The 24,165-nt window shown below is 40.7% G+C and overlaps 1 protein-coding gene across 1 annotated transcript; it reads right to left on the bottom strand.

Moving 5' to 3' along the window:
* Positions 1–15,111: 15,111 nt before the first annotated feature.
* LOC137491213 (uncharacterized) lies at positions 15,112–19,206 on the bottom strand. The gene is made up of 3 exons (XM_068220339.2): positions 19,177–19,206; positions 18,573–18,722; positions 15,112–17,499 (listed from the first exon to the last, which is right to left on the bottom strand). The coding sequence occupies exons 2-3, from the start codon at positions 18,655–18,657 to the stop codon at positions 16,385–16,387; spliced, it is 1,200 nt and encodes a 399-aa protein (XP_068076440.1). The 5' UTR covers positions 18,658–18,722; positions 19,177–19,206; the 3' UTR covers positions 15,112–16,384.
* Between the last annotated feature and the right edge of the window lie 4,959 nt (positions 19,207–24,165).

Genomic DNA, 24,165 nt, shown 5'->3' with positions numbered 1-24,165 from the left:
ACTGCCCCAATCTGCCAACACTGATGAAAAAAAATACTGTTAAAATTGTAAGAAATTCTGATATATATTTTTCGTTTGTTTTTCTCTTACCAGGTCCTTCAAATTCACCAGCGTCTCCTTTATTTAACTCGACCCACACACAGACACGCACACAAACCAAAGGCACTTTTAAGAGCCACATCTGTCATTTGTACTTGTCTCTCTGTACATTGCTGCCCCCCCTATCTTTCTTACAATAGGTCTTAATCTGTCTGTTTTGTTGTTGTTGTTTTTCTTCTGTATATTTCTTTATTTTTTTCCAAAGTTATGACAAGGCCCAAATTTAGGCCCTGCCCATCTTGCCAGACTCCCAATCAGGCAAGCAGGAAAACGTTCGAGGTTACTAAAGTAACCCTTCGTTCCCCGAGGAGGGGAACGGAAGCACTATAAGTGGATTTGATTGTAAAATCCACGCATTGGGAGGTTCGGTTCAGAAGCTACTCGTCTGAAAGAGTATTGAACGGGCCAATTAAGAATGAATTGGCAGCGCAAGCCTGCGCAGGTGAGCGGCATAAGCAATCAACTGAGTATATAAGCTCACCTGGCGCAGCAGACGCTATCCTTTTTAAGCTGAAGAGACTTTCAACAGCTAAGGGACAGTCATTATGGCGACGGAGTATAGTGCTTCCGTTCCCCTCCTCGGGGAACGAAGGGTTACTTTAGTAACCTCGAACGTTCCCCTTCGGGGGGAACTTCAGCACTATAAGTGGATTTGATTGTAAAATCCACGCATTGGGAGCCCATTGAAAGCGCCATAATGACTGCACCTTACCAACACCCCCGATGAGGAGATAGTCAAGCAAGCGTGACGCACCCACATCATGGGGGGCGCGGTCCTCCAACGTGTCCCTGGCCCTAATTTATCCTACTTCAACAGAAGTTTTACGGATTTATATATATTTTTTGGGAAGTCGTGAGCATCTAGATAATTCTAGGAAAATACGACAGTACGTTGGGAAGCGTGCAATCCCGATAGGGAGGACGCTGCGGAGGCCATCCGTTACCCAAGGGGGGATAGATGGCAGAATTTACATATGGACTAGCCCTAAAAAGGGGGAGTACGCATAGCAAAAGAGTGGTTAGCGGGGAGGGAAGACACGGGTCCGCCCAGGGGGGGGGGACTTAACCGTGGCTGAATAAGCATATGGGATCGCCTAGTGGGGACCACGCATAGCAGGCACCTTTACCCAAAACGCGGGCTGACCAGCGGGCAGACCTACAACGTAGTGGGCCAGCAAGTGACTCCTCCGCTGAGTCAGTGCTGGGGGCCACGGAGGAATCTGCAGGGCTCACCTGACGGGGAACTTTACTGACAGATAAAAAGGCGCACGTATCTCCGTGTTAGGGAAAATGGCGCAGCAAGCGTGTTTCAACACCCTACCGAATTGTTTCCTCAATCACCAAGGGTTACCTAATACCCTTGAGGAAACCGGCTCCACTCGCAGATTGTAAAACCTTGCAAATGTGTTGGGTGTCACCCAGCCCGCAGCTCTACAGATGTCTGTTAGAGGGGCGCCGCGTGCGCGCGCTCGAGAGGATGCGAAGCTCCGAGTGGAGTGCGCACGCGCTCTCGGGGGACGCGGTTCATCTCGGCTCTGATAGTGAAAGAAAGGCATCCACAATCTAGTGGGAACTTATTTCGGTACGGCACTTCCCTGCTGCCGACCGCTATAACAGACGAAGAGCTGCTCAGATGATCTAAACTCTGAGTGCGGTCCGGATAATACGCAAAACGCGAACTGGACAATAAATAAGGGCTGGGTCTGCCTCCTCCGAGGGCAGCGCTTGCAGGCTCACTACCTCGTATTAAAACGGAGTGGTAGGAACCTTGGGCACATATCGCGGGCGGGGTCTCATACGTGAGAGAAGCCAGCCCAATTACAGGCACGAGTCACTGACCGAAAAATGCCTCCGGGTCCCCGACCCTCTAATCGATATCAACGCGACCAGCAGAGCTGTCTTCAGGGACAGAAAATACTGAGTCGAGGATCGAAGGGATCTGACGCGGCTTGTGTAGCGAGGGCGAGATCCTAAGAGGGCATGAGAGGGGGCGGGGTGGATTAATTCGCTTAACGCCCCTGAGGAACCGGATGATGAGGTTATGCGTTCCCACGGTGCTGCCAGCCACCGCGTTATGAGAGCGGAGATGGCAGCCACGTAACCTTGAGTGTGGAGGGCGACAGCCTGCTCTCCAACTTCTCTCGGCGTAAAGAAAGCACAACGCTGATCTGGCAAATTACGGGGGTCTTCTCTGCGAGAGACACACCATTCAGTGAATAGACTCCACGTCAGGGCATAGGCGCGCTCGGGGAGGGGGCTCTAGCCCGAGTGACGGTATTAGCCACCGCAATCGGAGGTTACCTAAGTCTTCCTCGCGTCTAAAAATCTCTTCAAAGATCGGCGAGGGTGCCAGGTGGTGCCCTGTCCCTGAGAGAGTAGGTGCTCTCTCGAAGGGACTGCCAGGGGAGGGCTATCGCGAGGGAGAGCTCTGACATCCAGGTCCGGTTGAGCCAGAGGGGCGCAACCAGCAACCTGTTCCTCGTCCTCCCTGACCATGCACAGTAACTGCGCGAGCAGGCTCACTGGGGGAAACGCGTATTGCGCGTGCCCCGAGGCCAGCTGTAAGCCAGTGCATCCGTGCCGAGAGCACTCGGTCAGGGAAAGAACAACTGGCAATGAGCGATCTCGGGGGAAGCAACAGATCGATCTGGGCTTCCCCGAATCGCGCCCATATCAGCTGAACAGACTCGGGGTGGAGTCTCCATTCTCCAGGACGCAAGGCTGCCGTGAGAGCGCATCGGCTGCACGGTTGAGCTTGCCTGAATATGAATGGCGTGCAGCGATTTCAGCCGCGGATGACTGCAGAGGAGCAGACGGCGGGCGAGCTGAGACATGCGGCGAGAGCGCATACCCCCTATACGGCTGATATACGCCACCGCCGCCGTACTGTCCGTCCTGACCAGCACGTGTTGCCGCTCCAACACCGGAAAAAAACGGTGGAGAGCGGGGAACACTGCCAACAGCTCCAGGCGATATGCCAATGCAACTGGGTACCTTTCCACAGGTCCGCAGCCGCATGCCCGCAACGCACAGCCCCCCAGCCCGTGTTGGAAGCGTCTGCTGAAACGACAACAAGACTGGACGCCTGTTCTAGAGACACCCAGGCCTGTAGGAACGAGGGGTCGCTCCAAGGGCTGAGGGCGCGGCGACACAGCGCAGTAACAGAGACTCGGTGTGCGCGCGCGTGCCATGCGCGTCTGGGGACTCGATCGTGAAGCCAGTGCTGAAGTGGTCTCATATAGAATAATCCGAGCGGCATGAAGCGGCTGCGGATGCCATATGCCCCAGGAGCCTCTGAAATTGTTTCAGTGGGACCACTATTTTACTGTCGAGCTCTCTCAGACAGTACAGCATCAGCTGAGCGCGCTCTCCGGAGAGGCGCGCTGCCATGGTGACCGAGTCCAGCTCCAGCCCGAGAGAAGAGATCCTCTGCACGGGGGCGAGTTTGCTCTTTTCTCGGTTGACCTGAAACCCCCACAGGTGGAAGTGCCAGAGCACTTTGTCTCTGTGCATAATCAACTCTGTGCATAATCAAAAGAGAGGGCAATTCAGCCAGTCGTAAAGAAATTGAGTATGCAGATGCCCGCGAGCCGAAGGGGCGCTGAGGCACCCTCCGCGGGCTTGGTGAGGACCCGCGGAGACAGAGAGAGCCCGAAGGGGAGGGCTTTGTATTGCCAAGCTCGACCTTCAAACGCAAACCGCAGAAACTGTCGGTGGCGAGGAAGAGTGGAGACATGGAAATACGCGTCCATCAGGTCTAATGCTGCAGACCAACCCAGAGGACGAACGCACCGGAGGATGCGCTTCTGCGTGAGCATTCTGAACGGCAGCTTGTGCAGGCAGCGGTTCAAAACGCGCAGATCTAGGATTGGCCGTGACCCACCGCTCTTTTTGGGCACGATGAAGCGTGGGCTGTAAAACCCGCTCTCCATCTCGGCTGGAGGGAGCGGCTCGATTGCATCCTTCGCCAGGAGGACAGCAATCTCCTCTCGCAAGACAGGGGCGGACAGGGGGCTGACCCTGGTGAATACACACCCGTGACTTGGGGGGCCGTTTCGCGAACTGAATCGCATAGCCGAGTCTGATTGTGCGTATGAGCCACCGCGAAGAGCTGGCCCGCGCTAACCAGGCAGGCAGAGCTCCCGCTAATGGACTCATCGCTACAATCGCTGACGTACCAGCAGTGGGGCAGCGCGGAGTGGGTGTGCTGATCCGGGAAGCTCGCGGGTCCCACGGAAAAGCTGGAGGTGAGATATTTGCTCTCACTCCAAACCCGAGCTCCGGAGGGGAGGCTCGAGGGGTGGGAGAAAGGAGACCGTCCTCCCAGCGCTCGTGAGCCACTGGCGAAACGCACCGAATCTGCAAGCTAGAAAGCATAGCGTCCCAGACTGGCAGATTTCGAGCTGTCACATCTGGGGAAGTGAAAAGTGCCCTTTCATAATGTTTTCATGGCAGTAAAAAGTGCCGTTGGAAATGGGGCCCCGCCCTCCAGCGGGGAAAGAGCAAGTTCCCTCTTCTCCAGATGGCCTGTCCCAGGGGCGCTTCGCGGTCCGTTGCCGGACTTAGCGGCGTTCTGGGCAGGGGGGCTGCCTGCTTCCGAGGTGCCCGACGCGCTCGCTTCGCCTTAGGCGTGTGCGGGGGCGGAGCAGCTCTCGTAGGCGGGCGCCTTCGGCGAGGAGCAGGTATGAATGGCACGGCGGGCGGAGCGGGCTACGGACCGCCGATAAGACATCACCCACCAACTGCTCTCTCACCGCCTTGAATTCCTGGGTGAATTCACAGACAGTGTCGCCGAACCTGGCTGGGGATATGGGGAAGTCAAGAAAGCGGACTTTGTCGACTTAGCGCATATCAGCCAGGGGTGGCGCTCCTGGACCACTAATGTGGACATCGTCCTCCCCAACGCACACGCAGCGGACTCAGTAGTCCGAAGAGCTAAGTCGGCGGCGGTGCGAAGCTCGTAAGCCTGGGTTGGACCCACCCTCGTGCAGCTCGGCCAGCGCCTGCGCTTGGTAGCGCTGGTAGGTGGCTATCGCATGCAAGGCGGAAGCAGCCTGGCCCGCAGCTATGTAAGCTCTAGCTCCGAGGGAGGTAGATAACTTACAGGCTTTGGATGGGAGACGAGGCGGACCCCGCCAAGAAGAGGCGCCGCGCGGATTTACCGCCATCGCGCACTCAACCTGAGGAATCGCCACATACCCCCTGGCTGTTTCACCGTCAAGAGTGGTTAGGGTGGAGGGACACGCAGCACGAGCAGAAAAAAGTGCTTTACAAGACCGCGTGAGCCTACTGTGCACCTCCGGGAAGAAGGGAACGCCCCTCTAGTCGGTCCGGCCGCGGAGCTGGGGGATAAACCATCTCCAACCCACGGCCGAAGCAGCCCGGGAAAGCACGGCTAACATGTCCGTTTCAGGATCCGTAGTGACAGCGCTCACCAGCCCGAAGGGGGCGAGCGGGTCTGGATCATCATCGGACAATGAAAGCCCACCCTCCGATGCCGCGGTGGACATCTGGTCTCCGGTGTCATCGGGCGTAAGGGCTACCATCTGTTAGACGGATCGCTTCCTCCGCCCGAAGCTTGGATGGAGCGCTTAGAGGAGCGGGAGGTCCGCGGGCCCGTGGGCGACGGATTATCTCTCGCTGAAACCCTCAGATCTGCCCGAGTGCCCGCTGCAGAGCAGGGGACAACTGGGGTGGTTCGCCTTTTTGCAAAGGCTAACCGCGATCTTGCGCAACAGTCATGGCATCGCGATGACGACATGAACTGCCCGCGAGCAGCGCATTAACATGCTGGACCCCCAGACATGTAACACAGTGCCCGCGCCCATCATCCGAGGACAGGAAACCACCGCATCCAGAAACGCACAGTCGGAGCGCCGTCCTGATAAGGACGTGCTGCACGACTGTGTTGCTCTTTCTGTGAAGTTTGCAACTTTATACGCACCGCTCTGGAGGACCGGACCCAAAGAACGCCAGGCAAGGGAGAAACCCAGCTCGACCGTCTGCCACTGCGTGTACACACTCTGGACCGGGAGAATGCTCTCGTTCGCTCAGAATCGCTGGTCACAGCAGGAGGAACCCTCATCGACTCGATCAGAAAGTCTCTGAAGCGAAAAGGATAGCGTCTGCTGCGCCAGGTGAGCTTATATACTCAGTTGATTGCTTATGCCGCTCACCTGCGCAGGCTTGCGCTGCCAATTCATTCTTAATTGGCCCGTTCAATACTCTTTCAGACGAGTAGCTTCTGAACCGAACCTCCCAATGCGTGGATTTTACAATCAAATCCACTTATAGTGCTGAAGTTCCCCCCGAAGGGGAACCTGAATTGTCTGCTTTGGAAGTCTGTCCAATAAACAAAAATTAAAAGACAAAGTGGTGTCACAGGACAGTGAGTGGGGTAAATCTGTGATGAAAAGCAGAAATGTTGGCCGCATAATTGGTTCTGCCCGTATTGCAGTATGTAAAAAAACAAATTTCATAAGTGTTATTTGAAGTGTAACTGTACACATGTTTGTCACATATCATAGTACCAGTGTGATGTGGCCTTTATACGTTTATTTAAGTAAGACTCTATTTTTATCTTTAAATTGTGTTAAAGAGAAACAATAAGTTGTGTTCTCTGTCACATAATGTGTCAGTCATGTTGGCAATGTTAGAAACTGAAAGAGTACCTGTGGCCTTATCTGAAATTGAGCTTTAATATATAAGGTATAAAATACTAGCTTTGTTAATGCTTTTTCTCAAATCATCTTTACAAAACAGACTAAGGCTCATTTTCTTACATTGTACTCCATTAAATTACCTTTAAAAATTGCTTAATACAGTACTTATGGATCTAATATTTCAGTGAGATTAACTAATGTGTAGTAACTGCTTTTGTTCATTTCAGGTGCGGAAACTTGAGGCAGTGGGTTACAAGCCCATTTTATTCATAGGCAAACAAGAAAAAAAAAAATCAAATAAGTGGGTTGCAGACATCATAACCCATCTGCAACCCAATCCTATCACAAAACTTTTTTGGAGAAGATGCAAAGGGCCTATGAATTTATCCTAACTAAGGGTAAGAGCAAGATTTTTGTTCCAAAATAATATATATATATATATATATATATATATATATATATATATATATATATATATATATATATATATATATATTATATATATATATTATTATATATATATATATACACAGATATATATATATATATATATATTTTTTTTTTAAATAAATTTACAATGACATCCCCAAATCTGAGCAGCACAACAGCCCAGTCAGGAGCAGAGCAACTGTTCCATTGTGGAGCATTCGAAGAGCCACACTGTGGAGCAGCTGGAGTGCCTCACAGTGGAGCAGCCGGAGAGCCACACGGTGGAGCAGCCGGAGAGCCACAACGCTCCGTGGCCGGAGAGCTTAACCATGGAGCAGTCAGACACAAAGGAGTCCGAGACTTTATTTACACTCAACCTGGTTCCTCTCTCTTCCCCACACTCTCCAACTTCTCTCTCTCCTTCCTCCTCTACTGTTGTTCTTCCTTCATACTCTTCTCCTCCTCCACCTCCACTGCCATGCTTTTGCCAAGTCTTTGCAACACAGATAAAAGAAAAGGACAACACCAGCCCCTTCTGCCACCTCTGTCTCTTCTCTATCTCCTATGACCACTGATCTTTCCCTTCCACCTTCTTGTCCTCTACCTGCTGCTTCTTCCATCTCCCAGTCTTTGAGTCAGGAGGGGCCATATGTGAAGAAGAGAAGAAAAGGTAAGTTTTGTTTTTCAGTGGTAAACCTTAATCCACACTATTAATGAATTTGATCTCAGACGAATTTGACTTCAGGCAAATTGGATTTATCTGGATTATCAGGTCATTGCCAATAAACATTAGGTTGTTCTTAACTTGTTTAACTGTTTAAGTGGCCAGTGTTCAGGGGCAGTGTTAATGTCAATCGCTATTTTAAAGTAGTCATCAGATGCAAACCAAACTTTATGTTGTTTGAACATCAGTGCATGTTGGCAGTTTGTGAACACAACCACCCTTCAAAAGAAAATCCACTCAGTGGTATTTGTTCAATCTTTAAAAGTATTATCTGACTCTGTTCATGGGAATTCTTCCTGATACAGCTTCAACCACAGCAAAAGTTAGTATTATTTTTTTTATGCATCTTTGCAAACGTCCTTTCCTAATAATGTGCTCATCGGCAAGTTTTATCTCTAAATGTGGCCAAACACAGCTAAAGTAAACATTGGTACTCATTATACCAGGCAGAGTAGTGCAGGGCAAGCACAGCTCATTTGCATTTTAAGGGACCTTGCAGTAAAATGAGTTGATATTTTGCCGAGCTGATATTGACTGGGTATCAGGATGTTTTTTTTTAAACTTCTATTGAGAATTTTTAACCAAAATATGTTATAAACTTTAAATTAAAACCCTAATAAAGAAACATATGAACGTGTGGAAAATGGGCATGCGATGACTCCTTTAGGCTAAGAGGGCTTTTGGAAACCTAGCACAGTATAGTTTGCTTGACAATAAGCAGGGACAAAGTGGGACCACAGTTCACATCACAAGTAAAATTATATCTATTAACTGGAGATTCAACTACAAAGCTTGATATTTGTTGCTTAATAAGGTTTCCTTGTCTTTTATTCATTTAGGTTGCAGAAAATGTAGTAGGCAGAAGTTCTTCCTATTTGATAAAATAACGGGAAAGTATGAATGAGGCAAAATGTCTTTAATTAGGCTTCTTGCTTGTCTCAGTGACTTATTCTGGTGATTGCTTAAACAGCAAAAATAATTATTACTTTGTGTGTGTGTGTGTGTATGTGTGTGTCACGATCACACAGAAAAGACGTGGAATCCCAAATGCAAGAAAACTGTTTTTAATGTGAGGGCCTGACAGAAACAGAAGACAGTGGGAAAAAAAAAACCAAACTGACAAGGTGAGACAGGAACGCTGAACATTTATAGGTGCAGTGATACGCTGCACCTGTGGGGCGCTGATTATCAGCTGAGCGTTTCGATCATGTGACCGCTTACCTGATGACATGAAAACAAACAACAACTGACAGACACGCAACTCCCACACAAACACAGAGACAAAACGCACACACGCTAGTAACACATAATGCTAAATAAAATAAACAGTCACACCAACGCAGACACATCATAAAGGAGCAGATAGATCCACAACTGTGACAGTGTGTGTAGGGAAAAGCAGAATTGAAAGTTCACTGGTTGCCTTGCACTGTGTGGTAAGTCATGTTTTATTAACTATTTAATGTCATTGCAACGTTAAGTAGTTTATTCCATGACCAATATAATGTAGACAAAGTTCAAATGGTCTCTTGCAAGCAGCATGGAAGTTCATTTTATTAATGTCTGTGGCACGAGAAAGCTCTCTGGTCATGTAATTGATCCTGACAGGAAATCATTCTCTGAATTAGTCTGTAGAAAACTGATACAAGGTTTTGCTAGTACATGGGCGATGGTCAGTTATCTGGACTAAAAACTAAAGTGTGACTAAATTCCAAGTTCTTAAAAGAATATTCCATTATTTTGGATACAGATAGAAAAAAGATAAGAGGTGGTAAGAGTACAAAAAAATTGTACTCAATTAAGTACTGTTACATTGCTGAAATTGTACTCAATTATAAGTAAAAGTACTGGTGTTAAAAAGTACACAAGTAAAAGTACAAATTACTCTTTATGAAAACTACTCAAATTACAAATGACTTTTTAGCTGGCGGGATTGGTGGAATTATCCATAAATGTGGAGTCAGACAAGATCGAGGCTGTAAAACACATTTTACATAACACATTTAAAGATACTATAAACACTTTTAAAACCGTGTAAATAGAATTAATTATAGATTATAATTATAGAGCACCTAGAGAGGAAACCCACGCCAACATGGGGAGAACATGCAAACTCCACACAGAAACACTGACTTAGCCGGGGCTTGAACCAACAAACTTCTTGCTTTGAGGCGATAGCGATACCCACTGCGCACCATGATTATTTTACAAAAACAATGTTTTGCTATTTTGAGTATAAAGATAACAGAAATATGAACAAATAAATATTGACTTTTTATCATTTCAAATGATGCCTCTTGTCTGTACGATCAATAGATCATTTAATTAGAAAAAACACTTGCAAATTAAGGAGAAACTTTGATAATTACCTAATTCACAAACTGAACCGTCAGAAACCACAGAACAACACTGCCTAGTGCCTAAACATATTATTAATAAATTAAATATCACACAAATTAAGTTATGTCTTCTTACCATGATGTGTTTTTTTTTCAGATTATAGAATGAAGTCTTGTAGCAGGGTTTCTGCAGATATCATAATGTCAAATTTAAGACTTCTTAAGACCTCTTTAAGACCATAAAGTATTAAATTTAAGACCTATATCGCAATATCAAAAGCACGCAAGAGAAAATGCAAAAACACAACATTTTTGGTAAAATAAAATTATTTACATTGAACAGTACTGAAGACAGGTTAGATGCACCATTGAAGTGCAGGAACAAAAAAAAAAAACAAAGAAACAAACTTTTTGAGGCTGATTTATACTTTCGCCTGGCTCCACATTGCACCCCTCCGCTGACTGTGCGCGCACCTCACGAAATGGACGAGGCTTTAATACTTGACGCGTTCGTCATTGTGATATTCTTTAAAACATCAGGGGCCAGTCAAAAGAAACCCACCGTAAAGTCAGATGGATGAACAGAGAAGTAGAAGGTTTCCGGAACTATATCATTAATATTGTTCAAGATTTTTAAAATTATAATTTTTTATTACTTTTATAATTTATTATGATTACAAAGTTGGGTGACGGGGTGGCGCAGTAGGAAGCGCTCTCAACTCGAGGCAAAAAGGTCACTGGTTCGAGCCTCGGCTGGGTCAGTTGGAATTTCTTTATGGAGTTTGCATGTTCATGCTCACATGCATTTTAGGTGAATTAGGTAAGCTAAAATCTGTTGTTGTAAATGAGAACAGGTTGCAGCTGGAAGGGCATCCGCTGTGTAAAACATATGCTGGATGAATTGGCGGTTCATTCCGCTGTGGTGACCCCAAATTAATAAAGGAGCTAAGCCAAAAAGAAAATTAATGAATGATTATAAAGTTTTATAACTATTCAAGATTTTTTTAATTAAAGTTTGATGCATCACTCACTTTTGTTTATATCTCAGACATTTCTACCTATTAAAGTTAAATATCAGTGACAACAGAACATGGGTTACTCTACAATTATATTTTTTATTCTGGCAAGAATAATAGCAAAAGAAACTTTTAATTATTTTGCCCACTCAACAATTGACACATTATTGTCTGGCTAGTTTCTGTCCTCTACTTATGAGTTGAAAAGGCAATAATGGTCCAACAATCCTGTCCATCATCACCAATAAAGCCTAGAAATTGGGCATCAGTATACTGTAAGCCGATAGGTTCATATATTCTTTTCTAGTTATCAAAGACTTAATTTGTTACTTAATTTTTGTTACATTGTTTTAACTTCAAAAATATACATCAGTGTAAAACCTACAAATGGTGGAAAAACATATTCTGTAATATTAAAACCACCTGGGTCTCCACTTTTGCCATGGCCTCTTTTTTGTTGTAACAAACTTATACCCCAGGTTTTTCCAAACTTTTTAACAAAACACTTCCTTTCCACGGCTGTTACTATTTCTATCCAAGAATTATTGGCCAGGTTATCTCAATGGTGATCACGCATGGTCGGATCGTTAAGATGTCTGTACAGTCGTACTGTTTCAGACAAAATCCCTTCAAAGTGACTCATATTCAACTCAAATCAAACGCGGCGCCGCATAAACTCTTCACCCAAAAACATGTCGCGCGCTTCCAACGTGAACCTCCGCAAACACGGCAATGACGTCACATATACCGCGCGCACTGAGCTATTCCATGCTGGTCTTATTTGTAGTTTTAATACCGCAAATTACATTGGGACTAGTGAAATAAAGAACTACACCACCACGAAACCAAGCAACAACAAAAAATTGTTTAAATGAGCATTAGGAGTAGCGTTACATGTACATCGGAAAATAAGACCTGTGCAAACATATTTAAGACCTAGAACAGCGAATTTAAGGCTTTTTAAGGCCTAAAATTTAGATGTTTATATTTTAGACCTGTTAAGACCCCACGGAAACCCTGTGTAAGCCAGATGGCACAGCAGAGTGCAGGTTTCATCCACTTATTTCTGCGCTTTTTGGATATGCACATAAAAACGGTTGATGGAAACTCTATAATGCGCATATTATTGGAAAATGTGTGTGAATGGACAAAACAGCAGGCTAAGCACATTGTAAAACATCTAAAGTGTTGTTTTGGTCATTTTAAACCGCCTCAACCATTTCAGTATTGTTATTATATTAATATTTTAATGACCCCCAAAATTGTCAAGAGTGTTTGCACTCCGTGTCTCGCGACTTCAAACACCAGCGCGCGTTCACAGCGTGTCAGGATTGCCTTCTGAGGCGCAAGTCATTTATTAAATAAAGATAATATAATCCCGTAGCTGCTCCCACTGATGCATATTCTGTTTTTACTTTTGATGTTTGTCTCCAGTTAATCAGAAGGTGGTGATTTTGTTCTCTTTGACTTGTTGGATGGAAACGCTGCTTTATTTGCATAGTCTTTTATGCGATATTCTAGTTTTGGGCATACATTTAATTAGCATTTTAGATGATAACATAGCTATTCACACTGCATCAGCACAGCTGTCCCCTTTCTTCCCTATGTACCTGTAGGTGAACAGCTCCTCCGGGTGTGGCCATGGGCATTCATCCTCTGCTTTTTCTTCCTCATTTCTTCTGTCTTAAATCTCCATATGTCAATTGATAACTTTGTGACTGTATGATGACTGTAAGGATCCAAAATATCAGACCATAAGAACTGTTATGGAATTTCATGAGACAAGATGCAAAGTTCCAATGGATTTTCTAATCTGAGAAGTGATGAAGAAACCAACTGTTCCACTGTTCTATTCAAATCACTGTTGACAATGCAATCACAGGCTGGAGAAACAGAGCTACTCAACAGCAGGGGGTAATGCGAAGAAGTCACCCTTCTCCTTCCACTTAAAACCCCCTTCTTGACCCTTATGTTACCTTCTGATTAGAGCACATTTCACATAAAATGTTCAAGGTTTTAATATGGTGTATCTTGCATCACTATATTCATGTTTGGTATCATTTTAAATGTCTCTGTGTGATTGGTAAAGTGGTCTTAATTTTACAGTAATATTTTACTGGTATATGTTTATTTGGTTTTTGACTTCTATAAGATCTTGATAAGATGCTCTCCCTCCTAAGAGATGATTAAGTTCTTAAATTGACCAGGCCAGAGTTTCTGTGACACTTCTATTGTCTTGAATTTATGGCTGTTTGTTTTGACTTGAGTATATAAGCTAAGATGTGCTTTAGGACGGGGGGGAGATCTTGTAAAAAGACACCCCATTGCAGCATCTCTGAGACTTATGCTGCAATGTATTTCTGTGGTCAGGTATGCATCTCTTAACTCTTTGATTTATCTTTGATTAATGGATGTTGTATTGTTACAGTCTCATCTCTGAATTGGCTTCCTGATGATTTATTATGTAATTGGCAGAATACAATTTTACCTGACAAATAAAATGTTAAGTTTTGATTAATTCTGGAGTTTTGCGAATTCATTGTATCCAGTAGATTATGTGGAGTCTCGTTACCCTTATCATACGGCATAATCGAAATTGATTTAATTGGCGCATTTGATTATTCGTAGCCATTGCGTGCCGATAACATGTAGACCTGTTAATCATTCGACCACTGGGAATAGCAAGTTGCACGGGCTTGGCTAAAATCTGTTTATTTAGGAAATTAGGTGAGCGTTAAGGCAACCAGCCTATCTAAATATTAGTTAATCCTGCATCCTCTGACTATTTTCAGAGTGCCGACATATTGTCCGTGAGAAGAAACGCAAACCCGGGGCGTGGAACTCTGAGCGACGTAGGTCCCTAATGAACGTACAATTAGAATATCGGACCTCAGAAAATATCAAAACTCTAAATTAAATCATAAATGATGAATGTGATCCGTTCTTACAATTAGAAATATAATCTAAATTTTAGGATCATTTAAATTGGAGTCAGATGAATTCGGAGCTAATAAATTAATATAAATAAATTCTAATAAATAATAAAATTCTTTTCATAAGCACTAGAAAAGGCTTACATGCATTAAACCTTCGACCATGCTGTTAGTTTCGTCATTGAGCTAATAGATGGACGGTCACGTAAATCTGCAGTAGCCTGAACTTGTTTTTCGGTTCAAATAATATACCAGGCTTTTCATTGGTCCATTAAGATGAACTTTTTTTATTGGCTACCGAAATGCTGGTCAGTGCGTGCTTGAAATATTAATTTATTTACAGTACTCTGTAACGAATTGTGATTTTAAAAGTAACGAAGTAGATTACTCAGCTTAATTTGTACTCATGTACAAGTAAAAGTAAAGGCTTAAAATTTTACCCATGGAAGTACAATTACCTAAAAATGTACTTAATTACAGTAACATGAGTAGTTGTAATTCGTTACTCCCACCACTGCTGTTTACTGCTGAGTGTGACATGGCAGGGAAAGAAACAGCACCTCTATGTCAGAGACCATGGTGCTCGACTGGAAAAAGGTGGCCATCTCCAATTTGAAGGAAAGTCCTTAACTCAAATGTAGCTCAAGTATCTGCGTTTTTTTCATGAGGAATGGAATGTGAGATTAAAAGATGGATCAGTGCAGTAATGCAGTTGATGTGATTGTCTGTTGTGGTGAACGAGCTGAGGTGAAAGGCAATTTTTTCAATTTACCGCTCAATCAAGGTTCCTACTCTCACCTATGGTCATGACTGAAAGGACAGGATCTTAAATACAACCGGACACATTTCAGAAAGTGTTATGACCTGCTTGTTTGAGTCGCAACATAAAAGGGAGATGAGCCAACAAAATAGCCTGAATGCAAATTATTTATTATAAAATGTAACTCATAAAACCATCAATCAAAGCAACCAAAAAATGTCTAGGGATAATAATGAAGATAAAGAACTTAGGATATAATCACAACAACACTTTAGCTACATGATACAAGCAATGCAAAACAAAACCATAAGGTTAAAGATTTAATGAGATGGCAGGTCTTGACAGGAGGACTCCTGAGTAGCCACAGCGTCCTGGATTAGCTAGCAGCCTAGCACAACAACTTTTATATACCCATAGATGAGTAATGCAGGCATCCAATCAGGATTTACCACATACTCCAATTTGGAGTCTTGGGATCATCAAAGTGTATTAATATTGTAAAACTTAATACCTGTCGCTCTGTCTAAATCATCAAATATTCATAATACAATACATCTTTATTTATTTGTGTCTTTCCAGTGATGCTACTCATTCAGGTAGTCAGACAGAGAACATCATCCAAAACAACACTAGCTACATGAATACACTGGAGAGTGGAGTACAGATGTATCCGCACCTGTACAATCACTTGCAAAGAGAGATTTTAAGCTGCTGAGATGCTGTTTGTCAGATGTTTATGAAACTGTTCTTCTCTCAGCCGCCATCATTGTGTTTACGGTAAACGCGAGGAGCGCAACACATTTACAACCCCACCTACTGCAATGTAGGAGTGTTGGAAAACAGTATATCGTCACTCAGCCTTTTCAAACATTATGCACAGAGAAAATGTTTTGCTGCATTCATGTCATGTGTGCAACTTTTGTCCAATTCTGTAGACACTGATCAGATCTGTATGGTTTCTCTCCAGTGTGAATCCTCTTTTGTGTTTTCAGATGTGTTACTGATTAAACCTCTTGTCACAGTGTGAACACTTGTACGGTCTCTCCAGTGTGAAACGTCGGGTGCAGTTTAAATTTTGAAATAAAAGTCTTCTCACACTCAAGCACATATACTCTTTCACACCAGTGTGGATCTTCATGTGTTCATTAAGGTTTGCTAATCGGTTGAAACTTCCCACACGGAGTGCATTTAATGGTTTATCTCCAGTGTGGGTCTTTATTAAGGTCTGAGGAGTTGCTGAAACTCATCCCACACCGCAGCTGCGGTCACACTAGAGTTTGAGCATGCAAAATTCTGTTGTTTGGCACTGTGAAAAGCGGCGGGATTAAACAAGATTATTAGACAAAAAAGCGAGCTATTGGTCCATATTTTACATTTCTGTCCATAAAGGTCATGTTTTGACCTTTGATTGGTCTCACACAGTCAAGTGATGCGATTTTGCAGGTCAGAGTTCACCAAGCTTGAACTTTGCAATGCAGTGAACTGCGAAACTTGACACACAAACTTGGTTTCCGGTCTGACACATTCCCGTGCGTATGAATGGAAATCCATGGGGAAAAAAGTCCATTGTGACCGCTGCTTAAGTGCAAGTTTCTCTCCAGTGTGGCTCATAATGTGTAGATTAAGGGATGATGAGCAGATGAAACTCTTCCCACACTGAGTGCATGTGAATGGTTTCTCTCTAGTGTGGATCCTCATGTGTCGATTAAGGTTTGATGATTGGTTGAAATTCTTCCCACACTGAGTGCATGTAAATGGTTTCTCTCCAGTGTGGATCCGCATGTGTTCATAAAGGTGTGATGAGTTGTTAAAGGTTTTTCCACACTGGGTGCAAGTAAAGGGTTTCTCTCTAGTGTGGATCGTCTTGTGATTATTAAGGGATGATGATCGGTGGAAACTCTTCCCACACTGAGTGCATGTGAATGGGTTCTCTCTAGTGTGGATCCTCATGTGTTGATTAAGGTATGATGATTGGCTAAAACTCTTCCCACAATGCGTGCATCTGAATGGGTTCTCTTTAGTGTGAATCATCATGTGAATCTTAAGATCGAAATTTCTTCCAAAACTCTTCCCACACTGAGTGCATGTGAATGGTTTCTCTCCGGTATGAATCATCATGTGTTCATTAAGGGATGATGATCGGTTAAAACTCTTTCCACACTGAGTGCACGTGAATGGTTTCTCTCCAGTGTGGATCCTCATGTGTTGATTTAAGTTTGATGATTGGCTAAAACTCTTCCCACACCGAGTGCATGTGTATGGTTTTTCTCCAGTGTGGATCCTCCTGTGAATCTTAAGTTCCCTTTTTCTTCCAAAACTCTTCCCACACTGATTGCATGTGAATGGTTTCTCTCCAGTGTGGATCCTCATGTGAATCTTAAGATAGTCTTTACTTCCATAACTCTTTCCACACTGAGTGCAGGTGAAACTATTTTTGTCTCCCCTTTTCAAAATACCATCAGTCTGTAAATGAGTTTTTTCCTCAATTTTGACATGATGTTCCTCCTCTTTTCTCCCCTCATTCTCTTCAATTAGGTCTGAAATAGATAAAACATTAGTTTTCATTAAGTCTTAAAAACTCTCATCAAAAGCTGAAAAGTGAAAAGACACTGGAAACATTGGCTACACACACTGCAACTTTGATGCATGGTAAATGTAAAATAAATCAGATCATTTTTTGTTTGGTCCATTAACATGTACACATTTAAGCAGATTCAATTCAATTCATCTTTATTTATCTAGTGCTTTTACAATGTAAATTTTGTCAAAGCCACTTAACATAGAAGTTATAGTAAATTAAAACCGTGTCAGTCCAGTTTTTAGACTTTCTTACATAATTGATCATAAAAGTAATTTTGGTCATATTAATAAGACAGATTTGAAAGCTGTAAATGGAATTTTTATTTGTATATATTTAAAATTACAACAAAATGTTTTTCTAAAATGTGTAAAGCAGACAGGGAACAGGGCCGGAGTGGGACTCCTTTTTAGCTCTGGAATTTCAAGCCTTAGTCCGGCCCACCTCAGTCGACGACTGACTATATTAATAATAATATGCTGATGATCTTCTTTTTCTGTCGAATCCAGATACATGTATTCCAAAAGTTTTTACAATAATTTCAGAATTTGGAAATGTTTCTGGATACAATGTCAATCTAGCAAAGAGTTTCCTTTTCCCTATCAATGATAGAGCACAGCAAATGTCCTTCCAATCCTTTCCATTTTCATTTTATCAAAGTCCTGATAAATTTGTATAGTGACGCGCAAATATAAGGATTCGTTCAATAATAATTTTAAAACGACATTAGTGCTCAAGGACGTTTTTAGTGCTCAAGGACACCTTACAAACAGTAGGAGAACAAAAAAAGCAACAACCTTAAGAAGGTAGAGAAAATGGGAGACTAATAATACATAAAATAATGACAAAAGACCTGAGAACAAGTAACAAAAGAAACTCGTTCCTGTCTTTCAATAAGTGCTTATGTGCATTTAAGAGAACTAGGCAGCACACTCAGGGCTGCAAGATGGATTTAATTTAGTATTCTTATTATTAAAATATATCTGAATGAAGATCAAATGACTGAGTTGGTATTTGAGAATGAAAATAAACCTGTGTGTTCCTGCAGATCTTCCTGTTTGACTGTGAATGTTTCTTCAATCTTCACATCTTCACTCTCCTCTTTAATAAACGCCATCTTTATAACAGTGTGGAGATCAGTCGTTTCAGCAGGAGTTTTTCTCTGCCTCTGGACACTTTATTCTGTTTAAAAAAAACAAAACAATGAACAGAAGCAAAATAACTTCTCTTCAACAGTTTCTTTATATGAGAGTGATTGACAAAAATAAATCAGGTAAGTCTGAGCAAGAAACAATAGCCACAAACAAATGACCTAATAAAAAACTAGTTCTCCATTTATTTTATTTAAATATATATATATATATATATATATATATATATATATATATATATATATATATATATATATATAGAATATTGTATACTTATATTAGAATGACATTATGCTAGTAAATAAATAAAACCTTCATTAAAACACATTTCTGTTGTTCAAACAATAGCCCTCGATTACTGTGATTAAAATAGTAATTCGTTGTATAAAGAATTAAAATAAAAGTCAACAGTAGGTATGTCATATTGGAAGAAAAACCTGAAACTTTAATCAATCGGTTTATATGTGTAAAGTTGTGAAACAAACCTTCCTCCAGTTGAACTGCAGCGCGGAAGCGGCGCCGCCTAATGACGTCACACACCACGCCAAAATAAAAGTCTTTTTTGTTCAGTTTTTTTTTTTTTTTTGGCCACTTACTGTTGCAATCGATATCGCAAGGCATATTTAACATTAAAATATATAAAATAAATTTAATTTGTTACAACTGCAACAAAAGATCTACATCAAAGAAAAACAAAACATTATGACAATAAATGTTTTAAAAATAAAGTACAGAGAGCTTCAGTTATTTTACTTTGATTTCTGAAGTATTTGAAGCTTTGAGCCACTTTCTCTACCTCAGAAAGAAAACATCTAAAAGAGGGTCTGTACTTTTTCCACTTATAGCAATGAATATGATATTTACCCATTAGTAAAATAAAGTTCACAACATCAGAGAAAGAACAATGTAAATCAGCTTTGTCAAATAAAATATCTTCTAGAACAATATGGGGGACTGAAATCATCTTTATTGAAAGCCAAGTATGGATGTCAAACCAGAATTTAAAAGTAAATTCACAAGAAAAAAATAAGTGATCGAGTGTTTCTGGAGCAGAAGCTACACTTGTCAACATCAAAGTTAAATCTTTTTTGAATAAACTCCTTCACATGGTATATCCTGAATAAAATTATGTAATGAGTTGCCTTAACCTTAGGTGCTACAGGATATTTAAGAGAAAAGGTAAAAGCTTTGTCCTCTACTAAGGGTTTAACAACTCCTAGATGATGACAGTTAAAATCACCAATGATAAGCGTTTAAATTGTTTGTAAATAAGCTTGATGTTACATTTAGAACTGACAGATCTGCTTGGAATACATGGAAACATGCTGGAAATGTTTAACCTATTATACAGTTAATTCAAGAGTGCCAGGTTTAATGACACTTTACATATATAAATAAATATCACTGAACTTTCTAAATGAAACCTAACACTCATTCTTTGTTCAGTAATGATATTGTGCTCTTCTAATACTTAACAGTGGCAAAACCTGGAATAACACATGGGAGCCCTCCAGGAATTCCTGACACTTTACGCCCAAGTCTCCTCATGCTAACCGGATTGCAATATGACAGTCTAGTCAGCATAAACACCTGGACTCACCAAGCACACTTTGGTTCTCAGTGTTTTGTAAAAATTGTTTTTGCTATTCTTCCGTAAATACTTAAATATGTTTTGAACTTATTCTACTTTTGATGTTTAAGTTCAGAAAGTTGTTATTATAAACATAATTTGCATTTGTCATGAACTTGACTTCTTGTTGTTGTGAAAGCTGTTTATTATAATGGCATTTCCAAAGGCATCATTTGAAAAGATTTATTGCAGTGCAGTTTTACTTGAGCTTGACATACCAGATGCATGACATGAATAAATATCACAAAATAATTATAATAATAATAATAAAAATACAAAATATACATTTCCTTCAATTATAATTGTTTTTAATCATTTATATATGTATGGTAATATATTATTGCATTAAAAACTGTTATAAAATATATATATGTTTGGTTTTTGCATTTTTGCGTGATTTTTATTATTTATTTTATTTGTGGCATTATAAATAAATTAAAAATGTTTCATTAAAAATGTATTGTGTTTATTTGCATACTCATTTACAATGAACTACTATTTTTACTATTTAATGGGCACTATATTTGTCATTTAAGTTTGACATATATTTATATTTGTATACCTACAGGACGCAGTGTGTTTAGTTACAGAAAATGCTGGAAATGTTTTCAAACATGATGCTTTTTTTATTATTTTATTATTCGTTTCAAATTTAGTATACTGCCTATGATCTGGTTTTACTATGATCATTTTGCACATCAGGTTACCCCCACAAAGGAACCTCACGGTAAATATACATTTGTATTTTTAATAAGACAATAAATAACATGTAATATTAATACACATTTTGATATTTAAGTTATATTATAAGGTTATTATAATCTACCTTCAGCCGGAAGATTACCAAATAGAGACAAAGTGTGACGTAGATTGCGACGTTGTGATTGGACTATAACTTCAAAGCCAAATTAAAAGATCCTTCGTGTTGCCAACTATGTTTTGCTAACTTTGTCACTTTACTAACAGTGTCCTTTATCAATGAGTTATCGCTGTGTTTCAAATAGTTACCGATTAACCAAGATCGTAACCCTAAACTTAACCCTAACTACACCTTTCAATGAACTACAATTTGTAGCGCCATGTCTTTCGCGTCCCATCTATACAGCGACAAAGGATTGTGGGTAATGTAGTTTAAAGTCTTTTTGTTATCAAATGGAACAAATACTATTTTTAGTGAACTAAAGACTATCTGAATAAGGTCATTGTGCATATATTTATGACATATATGAAAGCCAGGCATAAATATGTTATTTTACAATGAGTATTTTTTTTTAAACAGCTTTTATTGACTTGATTAGTATATATCAGACTATTATATCCAACATTATTTATTGAACATAGCATAAGTAATAGTCTTGCTGATCTCACTCATTTCTCGTTTGAAATGTGAATACTTTTTCCTTTTCTACGGGGCTCTATTTATCCCTCCTTTTATCCAATTTGTTTTTATTAATTCATTAATTAATTTATTTTTGTTTGCTGTTTAACAACTTATTTTTTCTAATTCTCAATAATTTTTATCATATGTAAATATGCTTAATTTTCTATTTGTTAAATGTCCTTATAATAATTTTTTTTTTGGCTTCAGATTGTGCTTCACTCTTTATTTGATGAAGGAAAATAAGATAAAAAAATAATAAGATTTATTAAGTCATAAGCTAAATTCTATATATATTAATTAAGGGGACATAGGGATGAACTTTGGGGGACTGTAGTCTCGTACCTACCAGACATCTCTGAGTGTACTGGCAAATGGAAAGGTGTGTGAAAAAACACAAAGAGCAAAATGGCTGTGGACACTTGTGACATGAACTTTATGCCCAGGATTTACTGAGGACTGAAAAAGCTACATGTGTTCAGAGACATTCAAAAGAGACACTAACAAGAGACTGATGAACTGATCAAAGAGAAAATGCTCCACCAGAACTTTACATCAGCTGAGTCAAAGAAAGAAGCCAGCCCAGAGAGAGAGGGGGAAAAACTGTGCCCTGATATGAAGGAATGTCAGGACACCACAGAAGCACCAATCTGTGAGCTGGTTGTCTCAGGTTGCGAGGGGGGATAGTCTGACAGTCCACCTCAAAGTAGCTCCTATTAAGTTCAAGCATTACAGAAGGAAAGTTAAGAACAAAAGTGTAGCTACCCATTCTTGTATCGAATCAGACTCCTGTCAATTTGAGAGAAATTATTATCATGCAAATTTTAAGTAAGAAAAAGTGTTATAAGGTAATTTCAAAGTGAAACTTTAAATATTGAATAATATATTATGATGAATGTTAAAAAATTTAGGTTTAAGTTTTAATACGTTTAATCATAAAAGTCCTTAAACATTGAAGGATAAATTACAATGCAGCAGATTAACTAAAGAAAAAGAAAAAGCTTTTAATAAGGCAATAAATAAATAGGAGAATAAAAAAGAATGGAATTAAGTATTTAAGTTAAAACTAAGTAAAAGAAATATCTTAGCATAATCTTATTGTGAATGGCCTAAATCAAGATTGGATATTGAAAACTGGAAAGAGATTCAAATCTAGAAAAATTATTTATAGTTAAAGAGAAGATTGAAATAACAAGTTGAAATAAAATTCACAGGACATGATAAGGTCAGAAAGTAACAGTTCTGAATTGCTATAAGAAAAATTGAAAGAGAAAAGTGTTTAAGAAAACAATATAAGGAATTAATAAGGAATAATAGTTAAAACAGAGCAAACTGAAATTTACAATACATATAGTAAGTTTTAGTCAGATGATAAAATTGTATGAACAACTAATTTGAGGGGAATGCCTCAGGAAATAATTTTGAGCCAAAAGAAAATAACTCAAAGACAAAAAGAAATTAATATATAGCTCAGAAAATCGATTAGTAAAAGAAAGAAGTGTCAAGTTCCAACTAAATGATTGTTATTACAGGACTGAGATGCAGATAAAATCAGCCAGCATAGTCAGGGTTAAAATTAAATCAGATGTAGATCTGCCCAGAAAGAAAAACACTAGATGCTGAAATAGGTATAAAACTATCAAAAAGTGTAAAAATAGGAGCATTAATAGAAACATTTACTGTAATATACAATCTGTCCTAGACATTTCTATTTAAATTTAAAGGAGTAATAAATTATAAGTAACTAATAATATTTAATTGAAGTTAATTTGATAATTAAAATAAATGGTTAATCAAGACAGATAAAAGAGGCTTAATGTTGATAATATGATTTAAGAGCAATCAATAGGAGAACATTTTCCAGCTGAAGTTCATATTGTATGTGGAGATATGTTCTTTTGGATGGTAAATATATTAAGTGCTTAGTTTCTATTGAGTTTAATTTAGGTAACTACCAGAGGAGGGTAGAAACTTGTTTGTACTTGTGTAGGCTGATGACTAGCAAATACTGTATACACCAGAATTGGTATTGCTATTGGGTCGACCCTTGAAAGAAACCACATGAAACTTTGCATAAAACCTTGCATATAATCTTACCTATAACCTTGCACATAACCTCTTGGAATGTTTTGCAAAGATGTCTAATGCAGTAGGGACTTTTATGAAGAAACAATTAATTGCCATGTGCAAAGCGATATCTGTGCAGAAAGGAGCCATGTGAGAGAGCAGAGATACAAGGTCCAATTAGTCCAGCTGATTGAGTCTATCTGTGGATGTTCTGGAAAAAGGAGAGAGCTCAGGAGGAAAGGACCATATCTGGATGAGGGCAAATACAACAGCTGCCAAAGTGGATGCCATTAATGGGGTACCAATGCCTCAAAGGAGCGAAAGGAAACAACTCCAGCAAGGGAAAGCTGACCGGAAACAGAGGAGCCTGAATATTCCAAAGCTCTAAACTACTAAGTG

The sequence above is a fragment of the Danio rerio genome, chromosome 4 (assembly GCF_049306965.1).
Source record: "Danio rerio strain Tuebingen ecotype United States chromosome 4, GRCz12tu, whole genome shotgun sequence".
Classification (NCBI taxonomy): Eukaryota; Metazoa; Chordata; class Actinopteri; order Cypriniformes; family Danionidae; genus Danio; species Danio rerio.
This window is presented reverse-complemented; position numbering and strand designations above follow the sequence as displayed.